This window comes from Bos mutus, chromosome 24 (assembly GCF_027580195.1).
Source record: "Bos mutus isolate GX-2022 chromosome 24, NWIPB_WYAK_1.1, whole genome shotgun sequence".
Taxonomy (NCBI): domain Eukaryota; kingdom Metazoa; phylum Chordata; class Mammalia; order Artiodactyla; family Bovidae; genus Bos; species Bos mutus.
In genome coordinates, this window is record NC_091640.1 from 2,490,667 (window position 1) to 2,509,300 (window position 18,634).

Here is an 18,634-nt window from a genome sequence, read left to right on the forward strand (position 1 = left end):
AAATCAGAACTGGTGCGGGAGTGAAAACCCACAGTTTTCAGTTACTGTGCTCTAGTTAAAAAAAAAAAGGTCTGACCTGTTCTCGATTTCTTAAATGGCTAAGTGTTCAATAAAATGGTTTAAGTGTTCAACAACCAAGGCCAGACAGTTAAGACTTTTACTCTGAGTCTTAAACATACGAGTCAGGAGGGCGGCCGCCAGTTCCAATAGTCACGTCACATCAGTGGCCACCTTCTAAGCCTCTGGCGGAGCAGAAAGTGGCGCACAGAGCAGTGAGGGAGCAGGGCCGCCGGCATGGAGGCAGCGCCCAGCAGTCCTCGCCCCACCCTCAGGGCCAGCGCTGGTCCTGCCAGCTGTGCCGGCCGGCTCTGAGCTAGGGGGAGACTCCATCTTCCCGACACCTCGAGAAGAGCAAACCCACAGCTTTAGCCTCACCACAGGATTACATAGCACTCCAAGCAATCTTTAGGGGTTGTTCCCAGAACACCAGAGTCGGTCCCACTACAGGCCCCGGGGGTCTCCGGCCGGAGGCAGGCGACCCTGGCATCCCCGCAAGGCTCTCCTAAGCCGGGCGGTTCTCAGCCTCCTCTTCCTGGTGCTGTGTGTGCAGATACACGGTTACTCCTCGGCAACCCCCTTCACACGGAGGCAGCTCCAAGAGGCACTAACGCAGACCAAAAGGCACCCTCGCGAGTCCGCATATACTCTTCCCAGGGCCTGGGCCTTCGACAGTAAACAGTCTTTAAAAGTAGCTTCACTGCATATGAGTCCTCAGTCTGCTTGTAAACTATCAGAACTACGTAAGCTTTTCTTCATTTTACTGTTACTTAAGGATTTACTGTTACCTAAGGATTTACCAAAGGAAAAATTAAAAGATATACACTTGCTTTTAGGACTGTGATATTTTTCATCCTCCAAAGTAATTACATAAAATAAATGATCCATAATAAGAGTGTTTGTGTTGCTTAAATACATCTTCATTATCTCCAACTAGACTAAATAAGACACCAAATCACGACAGTTAAGAGCAAAAACGAACCGGATGAAGAGAGCTACTTCCAGAGGCTGACAAATCAGTATTATCTGGAGACAACTGAGGAGCATCAGTTTGGCTGAAATGATCAGTTAATGTGCAGCATGGAGGGAAATACACTGGGCAGGACTATGCTGACAGAAAATGTGAGTGGGGCTGTACACAGGTCAGCTGCACCAGCACAGAAAAACACTTCCTCCTCAAGTTCACCGCGTCTTTCAGTTCCTCACACTTGGAAGCGTCTGTGTTTCGGGTTCACTAAAGGCATCACATAACGTTCACATTCAGATTGATAAACTGTGACTAACAATGGTATTAGGATTATTTTCAAACGTTTATTCATCAAAGCTATAATATTGTCGGTAAAACGACAAAAAACAGTATATTTCCATATAAGCCAAAAAGGTTCACATGTTTTTATATATATATATATATATATTCATGTGTATGTATGTACTTGTGTGTATACATATATATGTATTTTGGGGAGCTGCTTAGGTGGCTCAGTGGTAAAGAATCCACCTGCAATGCAGGAGAAGTGGGTTCAATCCTTGGATAGGGAAGATCCCCTGGAGGAGGGCATGGCAACCCACTCCGTACTCTGGCCTGGAGAATCCCATGTGAGGAGCCTGGCGGGCCACAGTCCATGGGGTCGCAAAGAGTCAGACATGACTGAGCCCGCACGCACGTACTTTTTTAAACAGGGTTTGCTCCCGACAAACCCTTTATCTACATTTAACAAGTAGAGTTCCTCGGGCTCACTCTTCACTCTGGGGGCACCTGTGCAGCCTGTGACGTCTGCACTCTTGTAAGGACCTCCCCGCTCCACCCCAGCCCGCCCACCACATGCCTACACCCCAGGGGCACGCTCACCTCGGAGTGAACCCTCTGCACATGGGACTGGAGGTTCCCTTTCTGAGAGAAGGCGGCGGGACAGAAGGCACAGGCGTGGGGCTTCTCACCCGTATGCTTGATCATGTGAGTCTGCAGCGCACCCTTCTGGTTAAAAGCTTTTCCACATTCGCTACACTTAAATGGCCTTTCACCTGGAGAGGGAGAAAGATGATCACAATGTGATTCCGCACTGTATGAGCATGTGATGGGTTAAGAGAAATACTTCTTAAGTTACCCAAATTCAAGACCGCACACCTGCCCCCTCCAGGCAGAACGTCTCCCTGAGGCCGCAGACCCACACTCCCGCCGCCTCCCCAGCATCGCAAAGGAGCACCGCGGGCCTCTGCAAGCAGGGGAAAGCCGAGGCCCCAGTCCAGGCCGGGCCGGCTCCAGGCCACAGTCTGGCCCCCAGCCCCCGTCGGGGTCCTCCAGAAGCCAGCGCGCCTCACACCTGTGTGTATCCGGACATGCCGCGTCAGCTGGCTCGGTTTCTGGAACGTCTTCCCGCAGTGCGGGCAGGAGTATGTGAAGCTGCTCCTGTCGATGTTCCTGTTGTACGACCTGGTGCCGGCCACCCTGGGATCCCGGAGGGAAAGCATGCGGTAAGTGGGGTCCCTGTGACTCCACCGCTTCAGAACCAGAGCGAGCTTTAAGGAGAGATCAACTGCACACTCGGGAGCGAGAAGGCTCCCGCGTCCCCGGCCCGCAGCCGCCGCCCTGCGCCCTGGCTCTCCCTGCTCCAGCCCCCATAAGCAGCCTTGCGGCATTCTGAAGGCTGGGCAGAAACCTCCAGCCTAGGCTTTCTAATCTGCAAAACGGGGACCATGGCAGTATCCTGGCCTGAAGGGCGGTATGTTAACGATTAAATGAAGTTTTACTTGTCTGTTTGCAGACACATGAAGCACATGTTGGACATGTGCAAGCTCCAGGTAGTACAAATAAGCCAACTCACTAAAAAGGGTGCTAACCTGGCCCTGTGAGTCCACTCTACACACCTCCTTACCTGCCCATTAAAAGTGTACTGCCGATGCCTCATTCTACAGCTGTTCTCATTGTAATACAGCTAAAAACTTCTACCCTCAGTCTGATGTTTCATTTTTGACCTTATCTGTCCTACGGCAGACATGACACGGACCACAGGTTATGAAAGCCATCCCAGCACCACACTCCCAAGTCGCCCTGCTCCTGCTCCTAAAGCAGCGTGCCAATTTTTCATACAAGGTGTAATTTTCTTTAGCCGGGAAAGGCTTCCCACCTGATCTTGTAGTGTGTCTTCATGTGCTCCTTGAGCTGTGAGGACGTCTCGAACTCCTTCCTGCAGGCCTTGCAGGTGTGAGTGCGGCTCCCGGCCAGCTCTTGGCGGTGCTCCTCCATGTGGATGGCCAGCTGGCTCTGCAGGGTGAACTCATCCCCGCACTCGGAGCAGATGAGGTTCTAATGGGGAGAGGCCACCTATAAGCACGCGGACGCGCCGGAGCCTTGCTGCTTAAACCACTGACACACGGAGTGCACCCTCCTGGCAAACAAACACCGCCTTGCCTCTCAAAAGATACACCGCGGGGTCCAAGTACGAGGATACAAGAAATCACTTCTTTGTTGACAGAAACACAGGCGAAAGGATGAGAGACCACTACAGCTTTTGAGCAAAGTGAGCTGCTTCAAACTGACTGCTGGGTAATGGCGCTTTGTTCACCTACACTGTGAAAACTCTGAAGTAGGACTTGGACACCACAAAAAGGTCAGGAAGGAATTTAAATTAAGATGATAGTTTAATAGACTTCCTTAAAACAAGCTGACAGCTGGTAAGTTCTTAAATGGAAACACCTATCATTCTTTCCGTCTGGTTTATATAGAAGGTTGATCACAGAACAGTCAGGGACTCCATGTAGACGTGCCCGGCTGAGCACCTGTGGAGCTAGCATAAGAAACACACAGGATTTCAAAGGCTTACTGAAAAGAAGGTGAGGTGTAAAACAGCACAGTAACTTTTAATGTGCGACTTACAATACTTTGGATGTATTTTCGTAAATACATTAAAATTTATTTCATTGTTTTGTTTTGACTTCTGAAAATACAGCCAGGGTAAATTTTAAATTACTCGTGTCTCAGTTAGAACAGCGCAGGTCCAGGTGTTCCGAAGCTGGGCCTCGGTTCATGTTAAGGCTCCTAATCACCAGCCACGTGCACCTGAGTGTGCTGACCGCCCAAGGGGTATGAAACAGTGGTGACAGCAACACCTGCCCTCACGGGAAAAGACGCATGTAACCTGTCAGTGTGCATAAACTGCTGTTTCTACACAACAGAATACAAAGCTCTCTCTTCCCACCAGACTTTCTTCTAATTACTGCACCTGATGGCCTCGTGAATGCACAGAAACCTCACTGAATGAGGCTGTTCACTGACGCTACTCAGTGCGTCCTTTGCGGAAGGAATGAAGCTGAATGGGATACTTGGAGCAATCCAATGACTTCAACTTAAATGACTTTAAGTTAGTGTTAATAGGAAAGTTATGACCAACCTAGATAGCATATTCAAATGCAGAGAGATTACTTTGCTAACAAAGGTCCGTCTAGTCAAGGCTATGGTTTTTCCTGTGGTCATGTATGGAAGTGAGAGTTGGACTGTGAAGAAGGCTGAGCACCGAAGAACTGATGCTTTTGAACTGTGGTGTTGGAGAAGACTCTTGAGAGTCCCTTGGACTGCAAGGAGATCCAACCAGTCCATTCTGAAGATCAGCCCTGGGATTTCTTTGGAAGGAATGATGCTAAAGCTGAAACTTCAGTACTTTGGCCACCTCATGTGAAGAGTTGACTCATTGGAAAAGACCCTGATGCTGGGAGGGATTGGCGGCAGGAGGAGAAGGGGACTACAGAGGACGAAATGGCTGGATGGCATCACTGACTCAATGGACACGAGTCTGAGTGAACTTGGGGAGCTGGTGATGGACAGGGGGGCCTGGCGTGCTGCAATTCATGGGGTCGCAGAGTCGGACATGACTGAGCAACTGAACTGAACTGAACTGAATATTTAATAATGTAAGGAAATAACGAACTGCTATTTTGTTAGTATCTTGCTGATAATAAAGAAATTTCTTTCTTGTGAATAGTCAAAAATTTTTAAAAACCATCTAACAACAAAACTTGTTTTGCCCACCTCGAATGCAGCAGTGGGGCCACGTGTACCCTGAATCTGCAGGCAAAACATCTGCCCTGCACGGACGACTAAGTCACAATGCAAACCATGACTTTTTATCCCCCATTCCCAGCCCTGTTCTTTATTTGCTCTGTCTCAGATCAACCCTCTTTTTTAATGTACTTTTTTTTTTAACCAAATGAGCAGGTGAGTACATTTCAGGAGTTATCTACATGGATATTCCTCTGAAACTTTTCCGAACTTTCTGAGTAAACCCTGGCTTGTGTACAATTAGTTCATGTGGTGAAAGCAGGATTGAGTACATGCTGAATCACAACTGACATGGGCTATGGACGGGAGGTTCTGTAGCTGCCGCCACGTCACACCCAACCCCAAGGGGCCTGGATGGGCCTCCCATCCCTCTGGGTCCGAGCAGCCTGGCTCCCGGGCTTGTCCCAGTGGGAGCGTGAGGCCTGGAGGGCAGCAGGCAGCCTGTCCACTGCACTGCATTTCCTGTGGTCAGAGCTCCTGCTCGTGCCTCCTGCAGAGGCAGGCGGTCCTGGGTGATGTCAGTGACCCCGAGTGGCCAGCAGACCGTCAGGGTGCTGTGGTGTTCTTATCAGCCCCCATCTGGCTAAAGATGAAATTTTTTAAGTCAGAGTAGACACAATAAACAGCAACCACCTTCAGGCTCCTCATCTGTAACACGCGCCCTTTCTGCCCCCTCCCAGGGGCCACCCTGGCCCTTCTCTCGCGCCCCCGGGCACCGGTGCCCAGCACTACCCTCGACCCTCCCAGGCTCTCAGGAGCCCTCTGCCCTGCCCACAGGAATCTGCCTCAAGGTGCTGCTCAGTGCTCGGCAGACACCCTGGCCACCCCACAGACCCCTCCTGACCCCAGCAGCAGGCACCCCCCGGCATGGTTCCCCGGGCTCACGGCAGGGCCAGCAGGCGCCCCTTGCGGATGCACATAGAACCAGGGGAAGGGAGACCCACCTCACAGGGCCTCCGCGGCCAGGCTTCCCGCACGGCTGGCCAGCCTCGAGCACGTCACAGCACTGCAGCTCTCTGCCAACACCCGACTCCCCCCCACCATCACACACGGGTCCCATCTGAACGTCGATGCCCACGGCCACCCAGCTGACGGGTGCTGTGGGCACAGCCCACACTCCCCTCCCACCCAGCACATGCACACCAGTTCGCAGCAGTGATCCCAGCATTCCATGCACACGATCCTCGTATGTGTCTGTGCTCGCGCCCCGGGTCAGCTCAGCTCCGGGTCCCGAGGGCAGGCTTCCCGCGCCCGCAGCCCCCCAGCCCCTCACAGAGCAACACGAGGCCACACCACCCACGCCCAGCCCAAGGGCGACCCCACGGGCCAGGACAGCGGATGCCACGTAGCACCGCGGGGGCCGAAACAACACCCGAGACTCAGTCGCCTGAAGAGGACAGCACAGAACCCCAGCACTCGGTTGCGTTCGTGGGACGCAGAGGTCTGTGCGTGCACTGACCGCCCCCAGACAAGCTGCTCCTGGGAGAACTGAGATCAGGGGCTGAAGGGGACTTAACTCTCTACCGTTTTCTCTACTGTATGAGTCTTACTATTTGAACTGACTCCCAGGTATTTTAAAATACCATATTAAACACTTTCTGCCTTTTGAAAGGAACACATTGGCCATTTCTGGACAGTGCTACAGCTGAGTGAGACAGGCGGGCCTACAGTCTGCAGAAGGTGCAGAAGGGCACACGCTTTCTAGAATACACGGTGGCATTCTACAAAGAGCCTGAAAAAGCCTTGTTAATTCAGTAAATCCAATTGCATGAATCTATCTTAATGAAACAAAGATACACACATTATTTGCATTATTTATAGTTCTGAAAAAGGATGAACTTAAATGTTAAAAATAAAGGAAATGGTAGAAATATCATGACACTCTATCCAGATGCTAAATACTTTAATAAAGCAATTTAGAATAGCAATGTGGGGGAAACACTCATGAATCACGAAGCGAGTGAGGGAAAGATGCATTCACAGATATGAAAGGGACAGAGCAGATGACATAATAGGATATAACTGCACTAAAAACACTGTTTCTAACCAAACCATCATGGAAGTGTATGCACACCCCCCAAAAAGCCAGAAACACACAACTGAGCCTTGAAAAGCATGGAAGTCTGGGGCATCGACCCCACAGGTGAAAATCCGAGCATAACTTTACAGCAGGCCCTCCACGTCCACGGTTCCCCGCCCTCGGTCTCGGGACCACCCAGTCCTGTCGGACGTGTTTACTGAAAAGCCCACGCGCACGCGGACCTGCACAGTTCAGACCCGCGCTGCTTCAAGGGCCAACTGCACACGCATCTCTCCCACTAGTGTGACTACCGGTTCCTTTACTTTTGTTAATCTTCAGTTTCCAACTTTTTCCAAAATGAACATGTATTACTTATACAATAAGATTTTAAAAGATAAAAAGAAATTATTTCATATAAAAAATTAAAGACGTAAAAAGAGGACGCAAACCTATACATGATGTACAAACTCAGTTTTCAGGATGCAGATTTTACACGTGTAAATAAATATTTTATGTTTTTCTGTCTCAGGAGAAAACCATACCAAATAGTTACCTGTAATTAGCCCTGGGTGGCTGAACTAGAGGTGACTGCTATCTTCTCTTTTCTACATTCACATGTTCCTGACTGTCTGTGGTAACAATGCGGGGCTGATGTTTTACACTTCACGTGAGCCCACCCACGCCAGCAGCAGGCGGGCCTCTCTGTGCACCTGGGCCGCGCACCCCCACCATTCTTCACTCCATCTCAAGACCGTCCGCTTTCGGACTACTACTGGGGGCATAAACTGCCTTGGATCTTCATGAGTTTCCTCTCGTCTCCCAAATGCCCACGTGTCAGGGGATGCAGGAGCCAGGCAAGGAGACTCTACCATCTTCAGAGGCAGAAAGTTTACCTTTGGCCACCCAAAATCCTACAGAAGTTAACTTCTGTTAAGGAGAAAACGAGGGTCTCCTCTGCCAGTCACTGTGGATGAACTTTGATCCTCCAAGTATACCACACATTAAAAAGTCTTGCCCTAAGCTTCTGACATGACCGGAAAACAAACGCTTTACCAGGGACCTGGAGACTGGCCAAGGTGAGTTTCTTGATAATGGACGCCGTGACACCTACACACAAGACTTCTTCAAACTAGTTTAAACCTAAAAACCTCCTGACCCGAGATGAGATGCATTTTAAAAATCAGTGAACAAAGTATAGGCCGAAATAATTACCTCTTCCTTTTCATGCAGCATAACATGTGCTTTGAGACTAGCCACTCTGGAGAATTTCTTGTTACACACGGGACAAGTAGGATCCTCCCCATTGTGGGTACATTTGTGAAGGGTCAGGTTGAACTCAACATTAAAGGTTTGGGGGCACTGGTCGCATCGATGTGGCTAGGTGGAGAGAAAAGTCGAAAAGCTACTGAAACACAATCTTTCCACAATAAATGTCATTCAAACATTAGCAAGCACCATAATCCACAGATAAGCTTTAGAAGCAATTTCTGAAGTCCTTCTGGACCTGAAGTCAATAAACCCAAAATGGACACGGGAAAGCTCCTTACAGAATTTCTCAAAGCAGTATACAGAAACATCACATTTGCGTAGAAAATTATTTCTAATGAGAAATGCTGCATATAAATGTACCAGAAAGTAACCTCTATGAAAGCAAAAGTGAGACTTCAACTTATTGGGTGGGACTTTCCCCCTTCATTTTATGACAACTCCATTGCTGTAAACAAAATCACTTCAAACAAAGTAAGTAATCATAAAAACTCTCACTGGATTGTCACATGGCTGCTTAGCCCCACTTAAAATTTCCCCCAAATGGAAGGTGTTCTACCACTTACTTGTAGAAAGAAAATCACTGGTATTTCTCTTGGAAATAAACAGACCCTAATGGGTCGGGATTTTCAGATTTTCCACCTGGGAGGTTAACACCCAGTGGGTTCTGGTGTTAGCAACAATGGTCACAGCTACAACATCATCACTCGTGCCCAGAGGGAGGCTGGAGCTGCTCACACCCCGCCCTCCAGAAAAGAGCGCCCTGGCGCCAGTCCCATCTCAGAAGACTCACGGGCTTAGGCGGCGCTAGCCCAGAGGGCTCGGCGCTCACTCTCTTCACGGGGGCTCAGCTGCCACGTTCCAACCACCCTGACACATCCCACCAGAGGCACTTGAGTTCAACCCCTGTGTACCAGAGGGTTGCTGCCTGCGGAAATACGATCTAAAACATCAGATTCTTTAAGATGCAAGACCACTTGAGGGTAACACTGCCTGCCAGAGAAAAACACATCGAGACGTGGGAAATTGAAACTACTGAGGAAAGTCATATTTTAAGATCATTTCTCTGTCCACTCACAGATAATTTCATTAGATTCACTAGACAAGCTCTCACTTTCTCTCATCACCTAACCATGGCTAGAAATACGGCTTAAAAACAAAACATCAAAATCTTCATTTACACAATACAAAATGTAGAAATAAGAAAGAATGCTGATTTGACAGTTCCTCCAGTTTCAACGCTCACATTTCCGACATCCTTTTTATAAATACATACCTTGTCATTTCGCTCGTGATCCCGCATGTGGCGTTGAAACTGGGACTCTTTTGGAAAAGATAGCAGACAGATTTCACATTTATGGAAGTTTGGAACTTGATAGTCATAATTAGTGTTCTCCGCATTCAATGTTAAAACTCCATCTACAAAATTGCATAAGTATAAACAATAAATACCAGTTGTTATTCTCAGCACATAAATGAAACTAAATTATCCTGTTACTGTTTCAAAACCACATTATGTCAGATTTATGAGAAATTTCGGATGAAATTAATGATACCTTAAATTTCTTAAAAGGACGTGTTTTTACGTTAGAAATGAGACACACTGTGATGACTGAGACAGAGCTGACTATGCCCAGGGTTTTTAGAAACCTGAAACTCAACTCCTGAGGTTCGATGCCCACTCAGCAACACACGAAAGCCATCCTATTTCTTAACTTTGCCTGCCAGCTCAATACTGTTTCTAAGTCACAACAAATCAGAAGGCACTTCTCTTAGTCACTGGGAGAGTTCATCAATAATCCAGTTTCTTAAATCACTCAGTAAACAAAATGCTAGTAGAAATATAAAAGCTAACTCACTAATTCAATCTATCTCTGAAAGCTGCTACAAAGCAAGATGAAGTCAAGAGGCAAGAACTTCTGTTTTCTCTCACAGCTGTTCACGAGGTTGTAAAGGATTGCAGTGCAACGGACAACCCTCAGGCTCCACTGTATGCTTTCTATAAACTCATTCAGGTTACTAGCTATACATTTCAAGTGTTTAGTCCCTTAGTCGTGTCCAACCCTTTGCGACCCTGTGGATTATAGTCCGTTAGGCTCCTCTGTCCATGCAATTTCCCAGGCAAGAATAATGGAATGGGTAGCCATGCCCTTCTCCAGGGGAACTTTCCAACCAAGGGATCAAACCCGGGTCTCCTGCATTGCAGGCCAAATAAGAATAAACATGCAACAATCACAAAAATTTACCAAGAATGTCATGAAATAAAGATGTCCTAAAGCTCTTCAAATCTTGAGAGTAAGTACTCTAAGTCTTATAATTTGGGTACAAATACATAATACATATTAACTATACAGAGACAGAAATATGTTATATATAACTCTCTATATCCAACTTGACCCCAACAGTAGAATTTAGAAATTTGGAGGTAGGGTAACGGGTTAATTTTAAGACTCAACGAAGCTCAGGAAAGTCTCCTATGTGGTGAACACAGCACTCGAGTATTTTCTCTAGACTTTTGCGTCCCTCTCCTGGGCAGACAGCCTGGAGCTCCCACCGTGAGTCCCCCAGGGAAACAGCAAAATCTGCCTGAAAGCAAGAACCGTGAAACTCCCACAGGCGGGAGGTGGGGTGAATCAATGCTGGAGGCAGAGCAGAAGGGGATGGAGAAGGTGGACAACAGCTTCAAAAATTCTGGCAGATCCTCAAGTAAAGCAAATTCTAGCTTCGAGAAATACTAACGTTAATTCGAGAGACTGTATCTTCATTCATAAGCAAAATGGATTGAGTAAGGGAAAGATATTCATAACTTCTATTTATTCTTAACTCTATCCTCATCCTATCCAAAGCCCATACACTCAAAATCTCTACACTAAACTAATAGCAAAATGTTCTATGACTCCTCAGGTCCAAATAAAATGATTGCTGGGACCACATTAATTAATACGCTGCTTCCTTTGGACAAGTCTGTTATGGGAAGAAACACTGAAGGCATGAGTGAAATACGTGTTGACAAACGTGTCGTAAGAACTCAGGAGCCAAGTCTTTTAACCTAAAGGCTGAAAACGGTATTAAAAAAGCCCCTCAACTTAATTTATAAAATGCAAAATTAAAATGCTCTTTCAGGACACAAAATAAAACAGTTTTCATAGCCTCTATGTTCAAACTATACTTAAGATGCTATCTAAAATTGAGAATCAAATTGGTTGCGATTGACAGATAAAACCCTAAGGGACCAAAAGAAAAAAAAGGTGTACTTAAAACTGAAACATGGTGTCACTTTGCTTACGGATTAAGACTTTTCTAAAACTCCAAGCAGTGTACCCAGATGCTCCCCTCACACAGACGCGCCCACCACTCTTCAACTGCTCACCTGCCTCCTCCAAGGCGCTAGCAAAAGGAAACAAAAACTGATCAAGGAAGATCAGAAACTGAGCACTTCACTTCCTTGAGAAAAACCTGGAGACGAGTTTGAAGATCAGTGTAACTCTATGTAAACAGGGACCATAAAGAGCACATGAAAAGAGCTGTCCTCCACCACCCCAAATAACAGAGGGTCACAGAGTCCTGCACATTAAACAAGACGCTGCTTCCTGCGGCTGCAGCAACAGACGCGTAAAACCATCCAGGAGCATGGCCGTCTAACACGCATCTGTGCTCCTCAACACCCTACCCGTCACCCCATAATCATGCCATAACTATCCAGAGTCAGGCCTGGCTTGTGACAAAGGGGACAGAGAGCTGGCTTACACGCTGCTCTTCCCTGGAACAGGCCCGTACATGAGGCTGGTCCGCTCACCTTTCCGGCAAAGGTGGTCCACATCCCCAATCTGAAGGACCAAGGTCCATCTCTTCTACACAAAATGCCTATGATGGGACACCAGGTTCCAGCAAGGCCTACTGCATTCATAGCGTTCCCGGGATCTAACTCAAATTTGCATCCCCTGACTAAAACTATTGGGTACTGTGCATTTAAGATCTCAGCTACCCATAAATTCTGATGAGGCATTTTCAGTTTCTAAAGTAACTTCACCCCAAACTTTTAACCTGATTTTATTTTGTTTTGAATAAGAATTTTCCCAAAATAGAGCTGAGCTCCCTATCTTCTGCTCTCAACAGGCACCTGCCCTACTTCCCTTTTTCCATCTTTCTCCACATTCCTCTAAGAACTAGCCCTCTAGCCATCAACTGCCGCCCTCACCGTGTCAGCCTCTGACACCACAATGCTCTGTGAAGTCATCAACAGGCCTCTGGGAAGTCTGACAGTCATCACCCCTACTTCAAACCGCTACCACCTTGGCTACTCTCTACCATTCTTTCCCTCTTGTTTCCTTTAAAAAAACAAAAAATTCTACTTTCTTTTCTCCAATTTTCTATGGCTCCGCCAATCTATGTCACCATTCCTTTGGGCTTTTTCAGGTAAAACTCTGAAGTGTGCACCCACAGACCCTTTCTGCTTCATCACTGCCTCTCCAAATCTTTGCACGGGCCCTGCTGTATAATGTGTGCCTTATAAATACTTGCTAAACACGTGGAGATGAGACCAAAGCTAATGACTTTTTGGTCTCTTCACATTAGTTTGAGGCTTCCAGTACCAGTATGTCTATTTCCACTTTTAGCCTCATTGATTCACGCCCTCCACTCGTACCTAACTTAGCTTTAACACCCTTCCACCTTATCAGGTATCCACCAACTGCTCTTCTTCTGTATGTATACTGTTGACCCTTGAATACCTCAGGGGTCAGGGGTGCAGATCCTCCAACAGGCGAAAACCCAGGTAACTTACAGGTGGCCGTCTATATCCACGGTTCCTCTGAATCCATGGATTCACTAACCACGAATATATGATACTGGAGTATTTACTACTGAAAACAATCCATGTATAAGTGGACCCAGGAGCTCAGACCCACCTGTAAACTTTGTTTCTAAAGAAAGGATTTAAATTCATGTAGATGTACATTTAGATATACATGTACATTATCCAAATTTAACAAAACCACAGAACATTAAAATGATAGCAAAATAAAGCTCTAGTTATCTATGGCCTCACCTTCCGGCTAACACACCGAATTCTAGGCTCAGGGTCTGAACACAAGTGAGCTTTTCTGAGGATTCAGCCCTGCTGAGTGTAACGGCCCCTATGACAATGGAAAAAGTTAGTTTCTGGACATACACAGCTGTTCTGTTTTTCATCTCCGCAAATGGACAGCTGATGGCAGCGCTGCAGCAGCGCTAAGCAGGGCCACAGAGCGCTGTGCAGGACTGCGAGAGCTCAGCCCGGGACGAGTCCCGATTTCCAGTGAGTGGTGCCTGCCCGGGGCACACCTTCTTTACTGTAAGGATCTGACAACAGAGGCATCCACAGAAGGCATGGGTCACAGGGCATGGGCCAGGAACAGCAAAGAATGCCGGACTGGGGGTCATGAGAGCGGTCTCGAGGCAGCTGACCACCAGTGAGGGTCTCTGCAAACTACCACGTGGTTGCATGCGGCCCACTCCCAGGGCTGCTGTAAGATCCAAGTTACAAAACATGAGAAACAAAGAACAGCTTTCAAAAAGGTGAAATGCATGTCCAAAAGGATGGTTAAAATTAAAGTCAGACAAAACCAAGGACTGATGAGGATATGGAGCAGCTCAAAGTTTCGTATACTGCGACAAAGACTGACATTGGAAAACTGACCAAAAGAAGTCAGACCTGAGAAGATATTACCAATGACTTCACCTAATAAAGTTCGACAAATGGGCAAGATTAATCTAGGTTGTGCGATACCAGGACAGTGGTCAGTCTTACAGGGATACTGATCAGATGCAGATTTCTAGAGTGCTGTAAAGTCCCATTTCTTAATCTAAGAAATTACATGTATAATCATATGAATTATTATTATAACCTATATAATCTGGGTGCTGATTATATGAGAAAGCTCATGTTGTGAAAATTTGTTGAACATAATTTTCATTCTTCTCTGTATGTTATATACCAACATGAAGTTTACTCAAAGAAAAGTGATAGAATATGCAACTTTCCTTTGCGTTCCTGTCTTTCCTTCCAGACTGGGGTCAACTAACCAGCATCTAGCCTTTCGGGTAAACTCAGCTTCACAGAACACAGCCACACTCGTGGGTTTACGTATGACCGTGGCAGCTTTCCGGCTGCAACAGCAATTCTGAGTTACAATAGAGACCTTAACGCCCACAAGGCCTAAAACATTTACCATATGGCCCTACAGAAAAGGTCTGCCAGCCCTTGCCCTGGCCAGAAAACCAGGACTCCACACCCGCCAGCCATTACTATTGCAATCCCTGGAATGGCTGTGACCTTCTGAGCTCTGAAGTACCACAGTGATGTTCCAGAGTGATAAAGGCATTCAGGGCTGGTATACACTACCCCTTACCTTCTACAATAAGTAGCCTTCATATTTACTTAGGCATAATCTCTTTAAAACTAAGACCTCTATCTTAGTCACTGCATAGAAAGACTTGATGTTCCCCTAAAGAATAATTTTCAGAAAATTATCACAATTAAAAGCAGTTATCTCTGCATTTCACCATTCTACCTGATACCTACGTATGTACTTCATGCCTTTTTACCCCACCTCCTAAATGTTCTCTGCCAAGCATTTTCAATCAAGGCAACAATGAGCATTAGGAAATAATAATGATTAGCAATCACATATTTCCTAAAAGTGTGCAGAGATACTGTTTTCGTATGACAAGCATACCACCAGCAGTTTGTAAGGCGATTTGAGGCAGCATAACAAGAACTCACAATCTTCCTGGCTAGGTATTTACTTTACAAAGTCTTATAGTATACTTGAAATTTAGATGAAGTACTAGCACATAGACAGACATAAGGACCAATGGAACAGAATTAAAAAGTCCAGAAATAAACCCACACCACCCATCACCAACTGATTTTCAAAATGGGAGCCAAGACCATTCACTGAAAGAACAGTCTCTTCAACAAATGTTATGGGGACAAATGGACATCCACATGTAAAAGAATGTATGTGGACCCTCACTCCACACCACACACAAAATAACTTAACATAGATCAGAGACTTCAATTTAAGGAACTAAAGCTATAAAACTCTCAGGAGGAGATAAGAGGGAAAAATTTAATGACTATGTAGTGATGATGAGGCTTACTTCTTTACTTATGGCCTATGCAGTGTTTAGTCGCTCAGCTGAGTCCAACTCTCTGTGACCCCATGGACTGTAGCCAGCCAGGCTCCTCTGTCCATGGGATTCTGTCCATGGGATTCCCCAGGCAAGAATACTGTAGTGGGTTGCCATGTCCTCCTCCAGGGGATCATCCCAACCCAGGGATCAAACCCAGGTCTCCCACACTGCAGGCCGATTCTTTACTGTCTGAGCCACCAGGGAAGCCCACTTATGGCCTAAAGCTAATTATTACTTTAAGAAACATTTTTATGCTACCAAGAAGGAATTAATCTCCAAAGCATGCAAACAGCTCATACAGTTTAACACAGGAAAAACACAAAACAAAAAACCCAAAAAACTCAATCAAAAAATGGGCAGAAGACATAAACAGAAATTTCTCCAAAGACATACAGATGGCCAACAGGCACATGTAGAGATGTTCAATATTGTTAATGATCAGAGAAATGAAAATCAAAACTACAATGAGCTATCACCTCATACCAGTCAGAATGACCATCGTCAAAAATTCTACAATTGCTGGAGAGGGTGTAGAGAAAAGGGAACCCTCTTACACTTGGTGGGAATATAAACTATGGAGAAAGTATAACTAAAAACAGAGCTGCAATATGATCTTGCAATCCCACTCCTGGATGTTTATCCAGAGAAAACTCCATTTGAAAAGATTTATGCACCCCAGTTTTCACTGCAGCACTATTTACAATAGCCAGATGGCCATCAACAGGGGAATGGATAAAGAAAATGTGGTACATATACATATATATATACACACACATACATATATAATGGAATATTACTGAGTCATAAAAAAGAATGAAAGAATGCCATCTGCAGCAACATGGATGGACCAAGAGATTATTATACTAAGTGAAGTAAGTTGGAAAAAGACAAATATCACATATCACTTATATGTGGAATCTAAAAAAAAGATATAAATGAACTCATTTATAAAACAGAAATAGACTCATATAGAAAACAAACTAGGAATCTGGGATTAACATATACACACTACTATATATAAAGTAAACCACAAAGACCTACAGTATAACACAAAGAACTCTACCCAGTATCCTGTAATAAACTACAATGGAAAGGAATTTGAAAAATAATGTGTATGATAATCACTTTGCTGTACACACGAACCTAACACATCATCATAAATTAGCTATAGTTCAATATTTAAAAGCTTATCAAATTGCATTTTAACAAAAAGAAAACATTTTTGAGCAGGCCTCCTCCTGGTCATTTTTGGAGGTTTCAGCTCTGACATCGCTTTCCCTGGGAAGCCTGACTTCCAGTGGCTGTCATCTGCTGCCATGAAGTGTTCCTGCCATCGGAGAATACACTCTGTCCTGGGAGCCAAGGCAGAGACCTTGTCTCTGTTGTTAACCCTTGCACCCCTAGTCCTCAGCACAGTGCCCACCTATGACAAGAAGTGCTTTTAAAATACTTATTGAAGAAATGAGTTAACGCACATTCAGGGCTTTATACTGATCACGGCAGAACAATGTACTGCACACTTTGGACTCAAATGTACATTCAAACTCAACTCTGACACTTACCAGCTGGGTGCACCTTCCACATCACTTAACCTCTCTGAGCCTCATTTCTTCTATCTGTAAAAATCCCCACCTACCTTCCAGGTTTTTCTTAGAATAAAATTCATAATGTGTGACACCAAAACAAACAAAATAATTTCAGATCATGAAAAACATTAAAATCGTAAATTGTTAGTGCAACGGTCCCCAGATCTTTTCGTTTCAGGACATTCTTAAATATCAAATCCTAACTTTATATGGGCTATACCTATCGACAGCTGCCCTACTAGAAATTAAAACCAACAACTTTTAAAACACTTATTCACTGAAAAATAATTACGTTAACAAAAATATTTTTATGAAAAACATACTCTTCAAAAACAATAGGAAAAAATTTTCACTTTTGTAAATGCTTTTCAATGTCTGGTTTAATAGAAGACAGGAGGCTCCTCACATCTGCCTCCGCATTCTCTGTTGTTTCTGAGTGAAATTCAGAATATGAGGCCTCTGCCACCCTGACTACTGCTGAGTCAGCAGTTTTGCCCCTAACAGCCTGTGTATGATTAGTGCAAATAATAACCGAGTGAAGAAGCCCAACAGTCTTAGTACTACTAAGAAAACATCTACCTTGCAGACCCCTAAAAGTGTCTCCAGGAACTCCCAGGGGTCGGTGAACCACAGTCCCAGAACCACTGTGGTACAGAATGGCTGACGGGGGCGCCATTAACTTTCAGAAAGGTCTGAGAAGGCTACTCCTAGGAAGCTGAATTTCAGCATAGGACCCGAAGACTGAGCCAGGGTTGGGTGCTCAGAATAGGGGTGCGGAGACACACCAGCACCGTCAACGAACAAAGGGCTGAGTGCAAGGACAGAGAAAGAAGAGTCGGACAAAGGCCGAGTCAATGAGGGTCCTGCCCAGCGGGGATCTTAAGTTAAAGGGTTGAGAGACCCTTCGGATAGTTTGAATCCGGATGTGGCCATCTCATTTACGTTTTCAAGAGCTGCCTCAGGCTGACAGGGGATGGATTTACAGGACAGGATAGGACAAGCAGAGACCAGTCAAGGCTCCCACAGAAGCCAAGGCGATAACTAGTGGGCCAAGGAGTCACCCTGGAGGGGGGGAAGAGGAAGGCCAACTGAAAGCGCGTTTCTGAGGAGAAGCTACAAAACCACGGGCTGTCTCGGAGAATAGGATAATTACTTTTTTTCGTTTGGGACTTGAAATACCAGGTGAACAGGGCGTGATGTCACTAGTTTGACGGAAAGGACTGTTGAACAGGAGGTCCCAGCCTTATCCCAAGGCACTCTGTGTCTTTTTTCTCCACCCTAAACCTTCCATGTAGTTCAAAGACACTGCACTTTATTTTCTGCATTAGTCGTTATCAACAACAAGAATCAATAAACTGCACAGAATAAGTCCTGAAGACCTCCTTCCTGACTGCATCCGGCACGCGCGCGAGCTCCGGCCGGTCAGGACCCGCCCCGCACCTGTGCGGGGGCCGGCCCCGCGGGTCTCGGCCCGGG

The 18,634-nt window shown here is 45.9% G+C and overlaps 1 protein-coding gene across 1 annotated transcript in view; it reads right to left on the minus strand.

Annotated features, from left to right (window-relative positions):
* ZNF236 (zinc finger protein 236) overlaps window positions 1-18,634 on the minus strand; it is a 68,900-nt gene that overhangs the window by 49,405 nt on the left and 861 nt on the right. The window contains 5 exon segments of the mRNA XM_070361866.1: window positions 1,907-2,079; window positions 2,379-2,503; window positions 3,183-3,361; window positions 8,343-8,507; window positions 9,673-9,815. Coding sequence (XP_070217967.1) covers window positions 1,907-2,079; window positions 2,379-2,503; window positions 3,183-3,361; window positions 8,343-8,507; window positions 9,673-9,815 — 785 coding nt within the window.